Here is a 12,379-nt window from a genome sequence, read left to right on the forward strand (position 1 = left end):
AACTAAGATGCAACAGTTACCTTGTTATCACCAAACCAGACAAAGGAGAAGCTACAGAAGTTATGGATTCCTCAAATTATAAAAGAAAAATTTCTCTTTTACTACAAGATCCCTCAACCTACCAAGAACTGGATTCACAATCCCACTAATAGGCAACTTAAGAAATTAAATTCCCTTCTAGATGAAGTTATAAGTTTAGATGCAGACACCATAGAAAAGTTAAAATGCATTTTGCAAGCAATTCCTAGGTTTTATGGTCTACCTAAGATCCATAAGAAAAACATTCCTCCATATCCAATTGTAGACTATATTGATTCACCTACTTACTGTATAGCCAAATATTTAGCAAACCTATTGAAATCAGATATAGGCGAATTTCATTCTTTTTTAAAAGATGTCTTCACACAACCTACTGATCTTATGGTGAGCTTCGATGTAGAATCCCTATTTACCAACATACCTCTCAAAGAGACTTTACAACTACTTACTGATATTTTCCCACAAGATATAGTAAAACTGTTCGAATTCGTGATGCATTCTGGATATTTCTTGTGTTGAAACAAATTCTACAATCAAGTAGGAGGAACTGAAATGGGAAGTCCACTCTCTCCCTGCTTTAGCCAACTTTTATTTAGAGCATTTAGAAGACATCCTTTTTTCATCTATATACCCTCAACCTTCATTTTGGGTTAGATATATAGACAACATTGTTGTTGTGTGGCCTCACAATATACATTTCTTACCTACTTTTTTTTTAGCTAAAATCAATACATTACACCCTCGTATAAAAAAAAAATTCACTATGGAAAGAGACAACAAATTATTCTTTTTAGACATTATTCTCATCTGCCCACCATTAGGTAATTTAACAACATCAGTTTATAGAAAACCCACTTTTACTGGAGATACATCCTCCAACAATCTGCACATCACCCTTCTCAAAAGACAGGAATCATAAAATGTTTAATTTGATGAGCTAGAACTAATTGTTCAACTCCCCATCATTTACAGAAAGAACTCTCTACTATCAAACAATATATGGAAGTAAGTGGCTTCTCTGAAAGAACCACACAACATCTGCTTGACTCCTACAAACCCAACCAAAACAACAAAAAATCAATATGTCAAGTTCTAATCCCATATTGATATGTTAAAATCTCTGGCATTTCAGAGCCCATTTCAAAATTCCGAGGAAATATGATTTAGTAGCTACTTATATTCCCATTAATAAACTATCTACATATTTCCCATCGTCTAAAGATAAATGCTCAACTATGTCTCTTCCTGGTGTATATCAAGTTCCATGCGACTGCCTGCTTTCCTACTTTGGACAAACTGGACGTTTAACAGAAAAAAAGAACCACACAACATCTGCTTGACTCCTACAAACCCAACCAAAACAACAAAAAATCAATATGTCAAGTTCTAATCCCATATTGATATGTTAAAATCTCTGGCATTTCAGAGCCCATTTCAAAATTCCGAGGAAATATGATTTAGTAGCTACTTATATTCCCATTAATAAACTATCTACATATTTCCCATCGTCTAAAGATAAATGCTCAACTATGTCTCTTCCTGGTGTATATCAAGTTCCATGCGACTGCCTGCTTTCCTACTTTGGACAAACTGGACGTTTAACAGAAAAAAAGAATACAAGAACATCAATCTTATATTCTTCACAACAAATCCGATAAATCTGAATTGGTGCAACATGGAATAGAGGCACCAAAACATTCTCTGGTCTAAAACCCACCTTCTACACAGATGTCGGTATAAATTCGAACACCTATTTAAAGAGAGTGCTGAGGCCTTACCTCACTGCCCTAACTTGAATTGGAATGACTGCCTATCCTTGTCAAAAATATGAGAAAGTTTGATCCGAATAACACATTAACTTTTTTTTTAAATTAAGGCCAATAATGATATTAACAAAGATCGATTGGATACTACATCTATTTAATGATCTATAACTGTTTAGTATGATATAAATTACATTTTTTTGGATGATAAGTTAATATAAATTAAACCAAATTTAATTTATATTTGGTTTAATTTGTATTAAATCAAATATAAATTAAATTCTCAGGTGTATTTGGGCCTTATCAAATTTCTGTTTTATTAGTGACACACTGTTTTCTTTAAGAAAGATAATGCATATGTATATACTTTAAATAAGTATTTAAAATAAAAAATACTCCATTAAAATAAAATAGTTTTTCAATGATTTACATATGTTTTGTTTGAAATGAACTTGTTATTCATAATAATTTATGCAATTTATTTTACACTTTTATGATTAACCTTTTCTTCAGTGAAAGAACAATGCTCTTAGCGATTTAACATCAGGCAGCTCGTACTATTCTAAATAAATCAATTATTTGCATTCTACCTTGTAAAAAAATGTTGTTCAAGCCACTGATGTTTGTTAATTTGCCAAATATTTCAAACCGAAATATTTGGCAGTATATTTAATAAATAATACTTTCCCTTGTGTTTATGTGTAGATAATTTATAATAACCATATGCACAGATGTATTTGGTCCTTTTCAAATTTCTATTTTATTAGTGACACACTATTTTCTTTAAGAAAGATAATACATATGTATGATAATACATTTAAATAAGTATTTAAAATAAAAAAACACTCCATTAAAATTAAATAGAGTTTTATTCAATAATTTTCATATGTTTTGTTTGAAAATAGCTTATTATTCATATCAGGTTTTCACATCTGGAACCAATCTACCGTGTAAATGGAGAATTTTGTGTGTATGTGTGTGTGTATAGTTTAAAAAAACTTTGCATTTCCAATGTAAGTAGTCAAATGAAGCATTCAAAAACAAGAATATTTAGGAAACTAACTACTCTTACAAAATTTTTCTAGTAAACTGAAAAATCATACCAATGAAAGCATTTGGGATTGTGATTTTTAACCACATCCGATCTCGTATGTCTAAACCTGAGTCTGGAGATGCCATTACTTTTACAATAGTGGCCATGTCATTTTCTACAGTTAGTGGTGTCTCTTGAAACTGTCCTAAATAATAATAATAATAATAATATGGTTTGATGAAATTAAAAAAAAATTATATGCAAGCATTAAATGTAATCAACATATTAATTTCAAATTTAACACAAAAGATGGCAGATAAATGTATGTACACATCCACACCTATGGATCTATTCATTTTTCTTTTACCAGGTTTAAAAAGCTTGCATAAATCTGATATACCCCTGGTAATATCATGGTGCATACATAAGTATACACAAAATAACTAGGTAAATCTTTTTGCTGCTACTAATTTCTGCAAATAAGTTAGTTATGTGTACATGATATCTCAACATGTTATAATTCAACTGGATTATTAAAGATATTTTTAAACTGAAGCTAAAAATTGAATATCAAAGCTATACTACTTTATCTCAGTAGCACTCAACTATTATTTTATCAAGTATGCTAACTAATTACAGAAAATGAAATCATGAAATACAGTCAATATGTGTGACTATGGGAGAAGAATGGGGATTTCGGTTGCCTTTTCTACTGAGACGTACTACTTCACTCAGAACACACACACACTTTTTTTTTTTGAATTTTTATTTATTTATTTTTAGCAGGGTGCTAAAGTAAATCCTAATACAGCTAATAATCCTAAAACAAGCCTAATACTTGTTTAAGGAAATTAACAGTGCAGACTAGATAATAACTAAAAATATTTAATTATTACTTCTTATATTTTGCTGAGAGCCTCCATAGCTCAGTTGATACAGACAAAGCCCTTTGGTCGGAAAGACCTGGGTTCGATTCCCATCAGTGATGTGAAGAACCTTTATCTGGTTTCTTTCAACAGCAGGTATGGTTTTTTTTCTCCCAGAAATTCAGATTTTTTGTTCCCCAGAACAGGCAAACCAACCCCGTGAACACAAATGGATTAGTCTTGAATATTGCACTTAGGGAATGCAGCAGAGGAGTGATGAACTAGCTGCATTAATTTGTCATAAGCCCCCTTGTGGGGGGCTCAACCCATCCTAAGGGACAGATGAAAAGGATAGGATATTTTGCCAAGTTAAATGGAAACTTCAGAGATTAATATGCATGCAGGCACACTTCAGTAACAAAGATGGAACAGGAGAGAGAGACATGATGACCTAAAGTCCTATAATTATGCCACCTATTGGTTTTGGTTGGGTGTTCTGGGCTGTTGAGCTGACTGTCTGCCAATAGGGGATTTCCCACATGAGAGGCAATTGGATACAACCATATTTGCTTAGGTTGGGATAGCTGCTGCAGCAAATTCAAGGAAAATCCTCGAGGATCTGTGTGCTGTGAGTCCACTTTTTTAACATCGCTTATATATTCTTAGTTATAGATGCTGTGCCCTACTTTTTAATGCCACAGTATCCATACTATATGTTGGCAATGCAGCAATAAAAATAGCCCAAATATTAAAACCGGTCAACATTAGAACAGCCATCAAACTAGTTAACACCTTACAAAGCTTCCTGTGTTCTCCCTAAAGAAAAAGTATCATTTTATAAACATCCTGGAGTATACAAGATTTTATGATCTTGTGAAAAGATGTACGAGGTCAAACTGACAGAAGTTTTGAAATCCATAACAAAGAACACATAAGCAATATTGAAAACAAAAGAGAAGAAAAAAGTGGACTTGAAGTGCATATCCTCAAAGAACATCACATGGCAAATTGGTATGCATCCTATTTACCATGACTTAGTAAGTCATCTGAGGTCATTTGCTCAAAAGGCACACTAAACAGAAACCAAGGAATGATCCTTCACAATATTTGGAAATCATTAATTCAAGACCTCTCCTATGACAGCAATCACATATTGAGTTTATACAACAATGCAGAGACTGCACATAAGATGTTTAATGATACACATGATTAAACTATCATTTCCATCTTTTCAATTTATAGAAATAGTAGCTATTGGGAAACTTATTATTTTTTAGTTTTTTCAAGTAAGTTTGTTACTTATGTTGAACAACCTCATGAAGATGCTGTCAGCAATACAGACAGTGCAATATGTTGAGGAAATGTATCTACTGTTAATAAAAAATGTGTACAATTTAAAACCTGGATTTTTTTTAAAGAAAAAAAAAAGGTTGTAGAGTGAACAACATGAACTAATGTTCCTAGGAATGGAACATTCCTAGGAACAATGAAAAAGAAACAATGAAAAAGAAACCATACTCAGAAAACAAACAATAATATTCTATAATAATGTTCAGGTTTCTATCCTTAGAAAATCATAAAATAGTTCTCACAGCAAGTAATCTGATGTTTCCTAGTAAAAAACTGAACAACTTTTGCAGGTTTCAGATATGTTATACCTCATTAACTCTCAATATAGTCTCTTAGGAATAGTTTGTTATGGTGGTAGTTTGCCATAGTGAATCACTTTGCTTTCCCTCATATCTATATTATCAGCTTCAACATCATTCCCATTTGCTCCAATCTGTGCAACAGACTTCTATGTGGTATATTGTGAAACACCTTTACAGAGTCCAGCAATATCTCTATACAGACATTCCTTTTATCCAACTCAATTGTCATTATTATTAAAAAGTGAGTAAATTACTAAATCACTACCTATCCTTCACAAAGCCATGCTGTTTCTCACAGAGTATCGTATTCTTATAACCTTCCTGAATTTTCCATTTGCCCAACTTCTCCAATACCTTTACCCCCCCCCAAGATACGGACTGTCTATTATTCACTGTCAGTATTGGAGGCTCCTTTATGCAGCAATAGAACTATTTTGTCCTCTTTCTATTCCTTGAAAAAAATTACTAAAACCGAGAATGAAGCCAGACAAGTTGATGCAATGCCAATTCCTTTCACATTCTCATAATATGCAAGCCAACATACAATCTCATCCAATAGCTGGATTTGCAATGAGATTCTACAATACTACCTGCAATTCATCTTCCTTCTATTCCTAAATCAGTTCCTGTCACTTATCACTGCAACATTTCTACATGGATGCGCACACACTTGCAAAGTGATCAATCAATAACATTTATTTCACCTACTTCTGTTACTTACACACCTGCATTCATTAGAGTTATATTTCCATAATATTTTTTCCTTTTTACTCAATACATAATGAAAGAATTCTTTGGGATTTCCATTGGCCTGCTCAGCTAATTTCCTCTTATAATCTGATTTTGCATTCCTTACAATGTGGTACTAATACAAGCTGCTTCCAATGTTTATCATAATCATTGACCTATTTTTCTATTTCTATTTCTTTTCCTTTTTTTTTTATTTTTAAATCAGCTCTATATCCACATGAGAGAGCTCACAAAACCTATAACACAAAAGTACTCTTGTATGGGCAAGTTATTGAGGAGAAAGAAGAAATCTGAACAACTGAATGCATACCCCCCCAACTCTACTGAGTTGGGGGGGGTATGCATTGGTAAAAGCAGTATGGAAAAGGCTGCTCCAAAGAATTGATAGAATGAAGGAAGAAGATGACAAGCTGGTTTGATAAGTCTGGAGTTGAACTGTGCATGGATGTTGACCAGTAGCTGCTTGTGTTCTTACATGATTAGAGGAAAGCAGAGGAATGGTAGTGGACAATTAAGTGTAGCAGCAACTATGGAAGTACTTGTATAAAAAATAAAGACAACACTGAAAAGGAACATGTATAAGGAAGTGACTGGAAAGTGTCTGTGATGGGAAGGGGGGGGGGAGATTGGAATACCCACTTCTGCATACAATCAAGAATTCTTAGGGAGATTTTGGGTCACCTCAAATGTGAGAACAATATTCTAAGGTTGTGTAGATTTGAGATTTATAAAGTATTAGAAGTGGGAGTAGAAGAAAAATAGTTCTAAAAGATATCATGTATTTGTGCCAGAATAAGCTAGATGTGAATGTCAGTCTAAGATGTAAAACTGATCTTGGTGAACAATCAAAACATTATCAACAGTAAGAGGAAGTGACGTTGCTGTTGCTCTACTGGTTTTTTATGGGGATATCATGAATTCTAACAAATAATGCTATAATACAATCAACGAATCAATGGTGAGATTATGACAAACAAGTGCTGCCATCTCATGGTCTTAAACTCTACCAAGTAAACCAAAAATCCATCTGTGTTTCTGAGAGTGAAATTTACTAGCCTCTGCCAAAAATTGACTAAATGAAGAACCAGCCAAAGAAAGAAAGAAAGACCTAGAAAAGTTCCTCTAAGCAACTAGAAATGAATTTATAATGATCTTTCTTCAGGTGATTTCTCAGAGCAACACAGTAACCCTAAAATATAATCTATAAAATATAAAAATTAAGTGTAGTTTAATAAAATCACATAAAAATATCTGTACATTTAGGAATGTTAAAGTTGTATAAGTTAATGTGTTTTGAAAATTAAAAACACCAGATATATTTGAAGAATCTGATAAAATCTGCCTGAAGTTTATTTGGCTCAGACAGACTGCTGAAAAAATGACTGCACTAAACTGCATTAAAGAATGACAAATGATTAAAACAGCTTCACAACACTTACACATGTATGCCATTACCCCACAATTAATAAAAGTGTGTAAGATGACTATGAGCCATGCAGAGCCAAGTAAGAACTTCCTTTTTACAGTTCCTGTGCAGGCTAAGCTGCCATAATTTAACTTCAGGTTTAATCTGGTAGAGTTTGTTGTCAGTCTCAATTTCATGGTGTTTGCCACCAGGATATCATTTTCATCTCATAATCTGCCTGATCTATCTGGTTTAAAGGGAACAGACCAATAATGGTATTTTATGGACAAGCTTGAGCTAGTTGCTGTATCTGCAGCCTTGTTTGTCTTAATTACAACATGGCTTATAATCATCCAATGGAAGCAAATGTCTGGACCCTTCTTATCTGATAGAATATTGGATCCAAGAGACCACCTGAATGTTGGTGTTGGCATTCTAGACTTCTTAGTACCTGTAAAACACTTAGTGAATTAGTATAAATAATGCACCTTTGGTAGCATTTCAATTTTATGTAAGTTCTGCTGCATTTTATGTAAGTTCAGCTTTGTAGTATAATTGCACATTCTAGCAGATCCATGTGCTGTCTGGCAAGACAACTATAGATCTCACCACAGACTCAGATTTTGAACTGACTGTATAGGTAGGTATATCATCAGAGTACACTATTCTGAAGTATAATACTATGAGGAAGAGCATGATGGAATGCAGCCATGCCACAGTGGTAGATAATTAATGGCATCTATAGTACTGTCTACTCTAATGTCTAGAGATTATAGTAATGTTTTCATTCACAAACCAAAGGGACATATGGCAGTCCAGCCTGACAGGGATTTTATTTTGGTGGCATATAATAAAAGACAGCTGGTGGTATTGAAGTGACAACAATGGTTCATTTGCTTTGAAATAAAGAATAGGAATAAGTAATATTCAAATGCTCAAGTTGCAGTTTTGATTGTGTCTGATGGTGGATAAGATCCGCCTTCCTTTCTCTCACAAACACACACACATGGATTCAAGACTCATAATCAAGTCTTGATTGGAAGTGCTCAATATAAAATGAAGAACATTTGTCTATATCCTAAGAAGGAAAGCTAGAATGCAAAGTATATTCACTGCAGTTATCTTCAAATGATGCATGTTAGGTAGAAATGAGAGTTTTTTTTTTTTTTTTTTTTTTTTCAAATACAAATCTCAAGAATTTTGCTTCTGTTACAATTAGCATTATTGTTTGTCCCAATCTTAGTTCTGGGTCATGAAGGTCACATTAGTATGGGAAATGAATGTACACAGTTTTCTATGGTGAAAATCTGAACCCATTTATAAGCATCTAGTCTGAAAGATGGTCAAGAGCTTGCTGCAGCTGTCTCTATGATCCTCATATTGTAAGCATGACAAAAGATGATAAAGTAATCCACATAGACAGTATTACTCATAGCTGCAAGAAAGTCTTCTGTTATCAAGTTAACTTTGACAGCACACACAGTGTGAATCACTCAAAACAGAACCTTCTGGAACTCCTACTTCTAGGATATATATGTTAAAGAGAGGGCTGACTCCACTTGGTTACTTCAGTAAGATATAACTTTTTGATAAAGAGACAGAGAGAGAGATTCCTTTGAGATCAATGTTGTACAGGTCTTTCAGTAAGCCAAACATCCAAACTGTGTCATGTTTTAAAGACAGCATCTCTAATGGACAGTTCCTGTTGGATTAAATGATCTGATATTCAATGATGTTTATGGAAGATAGTCTCTTAGATAAAAAAGTTACTGCTCTCCAGAAATCATGAACAAGAGTTAACCATTTTTTTTTCCAAATAAGCAGTTGGCCATAGTGTTTGAATAATAATTTATTGGAATTTCTGGAACCTTACCTGATTTTGCAAAAGGCAATAATTGTTCTGTCAGAATGAATTCTGACAGAAATTTCTGTGTGATAAGAAGAGCAGCTAATCCATGGAGGATGGTGCGAGTTGATCCATCAACTAATAATGGATGTCACCTCATCCTATAGCAAATAATGTCGCAGCATCAGTACTTCTTTCTTGAAAGTAGATTTCCAGATCACATAAAGTGAAGAGAATTTGATGTGCTTATCTCTAATATCATTGTGTAGGCTTCTGTGGAGAGAGGCCATACTAAGGTTCTTTTTTTTTTTTTTTTTGCCAGTATTACTCTACATATAAGAACTTGATGGGATAGAATATTAATTTAGTCATGCTATACTAGTTTCATGAAAATTTTTGTATTCACATGATCAGGAGAAAAAAATGTGAATAAACTAAAAAACAGGTTATAACAGTGTAAATAATGAATAAAAAAAAATCTATCCTGAGAATTTTATCCTTGAATTTCCTGAGAATTTCAACTCGGGAAATTCAAGAGGCAATCATGGAAAAAATAAAACATGCAAAAGTTCCTAGCAATTAAGTCAACATGTACTCTGAGAGAATACAGAAAAAATTGTAAGAGTATATGGAGTATTTGGAGTTATAGCAGAAGTTACCAAGGCTGAGGTTGAGACAAATGTAAGAAAGCAAAGTAGTATGTAAGAGTAGTTAAAGAAGAGATAGAAAACATCCAAAAGATAAATCAGATGTGGCAAAAGGCTCTGGAGTGAAAATTAGTGAAATTGTTTAGAAATGGAGTAATGAGCACTGTAAAAGAAAGCAGAGATGATAAAAGTGACATGAAAACTGAATATAAAGATATTCTAAACGTCTGGTGTAAATACTTTGAAACACTGCTAAATAAAACCAGAAGATACAGACAGAAATTATTCACAGGGAATGCAATCAGATGTATATATTAATACTTGAGGTAGAAAATGCCATAAAAAAACCTGAAATGTGTAAAGTCAGCTAGAGTCAATGGATGATATTCAAATAGAAATACTGAAATATGATGCCATAAAGTTTTGAAGTGGCTGCACTTCATGATTCAGAATGCATGGTCAGAAGATTGAATTCCAGTTAACCAGAATTCAATCTTCTGACCATGTTAAGCTCTCAAAAGTTTAGCTCTCATAGTATCCATGTATATATAAGAAAAAAAGTAAAATACAACTGAATAACATAAGAATTTCCTTACTGTGTCTTCCAGGATTTATACAAGAATGCTTTATGACAGCATCTCTAATGGACGGCTCCTGTTGGATTAAATGATCTGATATTCAATGATGTTTATGGAAGATAGTCTCTTAGATAAAAAGAGAAAACAATTGAAAAATCCTGGGAATATGCCAGTCTGTTTGGTGGTCAATATATCTGTTCTCCAACCAACAGGTTAGAGTGATTAGATTAACTACTCCAACAAGCTGAGAGTTCAAATTCCACCAAGAACAGTGATTTTGTGATTGTCTTTATGGGATTGATGAAACCAGGCAGTTAAATGAAATTTCACGGCCTGGTGAAATGAAATACTGCAAAATTCAAAAAAAAAAATAATAATAAAATAAAATAATAATAAATAAACAAATCCTTAATCTACCCATATTACTAACATACTACAGATTTACAAACTTTTCTGGATAGCTATCATATAAAAAAATTAAATATAAATAAGGACTTAGTGATTAAATTTTGAATATACTTGGAAAAGCATAGGAAGAAAAGCATTGTACCAAGATAAAAGCTGTTTGAAACATAATATTTATGGTTAAACAAGATATTAGGAGTACTTAAGGGTCAAAGCTGTATAACTGAGAGGACACCTCCACATAGCCTTTAAAGAGAACCAACCAAGGCTTCTGACCTAATGGCCAATCCTCACCTTCTCATGGTGCACTCTGTTAGGTATCTAACTGGATACTGAATGAACGAGAATGAGCTGACAATTTGAGATTTTAACTGGAACAAATCCTGAAACAGATCCCAACTCAACATAAGAAGTCTGAATGGCAAAGAAAAGGATCTGGCTGAGGAATTGGATAAGAACCAGATCGACATAATAGGGATGACAAACAAAAAACACAAAACTGGCGAGATCTTTCTATGCAACAAACACAAAATGTTATATTCAGGCAATGACAATCAAGGAAAATAAGGCGAAGCCACAGTATTCAACAATATATATGAGGCTAATCTTGAATGGCAGGCAATTTCAAGTAGAGTGAAGTGGGCAAACAGAATGGGGAAACTGAACAATGAGGCTTATTTGTGCCGATGGTCCCACAGAAGGTTCTACTATAGTGGAAGTGGTGAAATTTTTTGAGCCTTTAGAGAAAGTAACTGACACAATGAAAAAGGAAAACTTGGTCCTTGTTGGAGATCCAAATTGCAGAGTAAAATATGATTGTCAGACAAACAAATATTTTGGGAAAATTTGGAGAAATGAGTTGGTATTCTAATAATAGTGGCAAATACCTATTGGATTTCTGCTCAGAACATGGACTGGTTATTACTAACACAATGTTCCAACAAAAAAATGTACAGAAATTCACATGGAGAGAAGAGGCAAGAAATAAGAAAAGGCTCACTGACTGTGTTATTGTTGATAGTGATGTTTTCTCAATGATGAAAGATATTAGAGTGTACAGAGGATTTGAAATTGAAAGTGATCATTATTTAGTCTTGAGAAGGATAAAACTGAATTTCATATTGAAAAGAAGAACATGTAAGAAAGTTTTAATGCAAATAAAAGTTGAGCAGATTTCAGATGTGAACTGTAGACTAAAATACACAAATATTATTCAAGAAAAAATGAAAGAGTTTGAGAACAAGAACCAAACTTTGGAGATTCAGTGGCAAAGCCCTGAAGAAAACATTGATCAATTTAACCAGAGAGGTATGTGGTGAGGTTGTCTGCAAGGATAGAAAAATCAGAACTCCATGGTGGACACAGGAAGTTAAAGAGACAATGAAGGAAAAGAAG

General features: G+C 33.4%; 1 protein-coding gene across 3 annotated transcripts in view; it reads right to left on the reverse strand.

Moving 5' to 3' along the window:
* dsh (Segment polarity protein dishevelled) overlaps positions 1-12,379 on the reverse strand; it is a 423,724-nt gene that overhangs the window by 119,638 nt on the left and 291,707 nt on the right. For all 3 annotated transcript variants that reach the window (XM_090392005.1, XM_090392004.1, XM_090392003.1), the window contains exon 13: positions 2,906-3,040. In XM_090392005.1, coding sequence (XP_090248131.1) covers positions 2,906-3,040 — 135 coding nt within the window. The remainder of the gene's footprint in view (positions 1-2,905; positions 3,041-12,379) is intronic.

The sequence above is a fragment of the Typopeltis vanoorti genome, chromosome 4 (assembly GCF_054136105.1).
Source record: "Typopeltis vanoorti isolate ZY-2024b chromosome 4, IOZ_Tvanoo_1.0, whole genome shotgun sequence".
NCBI classification, from domain to species: domain Eukaryota; kingdom Metazoa; phylum Arthropoda; class Arachnida; order Uropygi; family Thelyphonidae; genus Typopeltis; species Typopeltis vanoorti.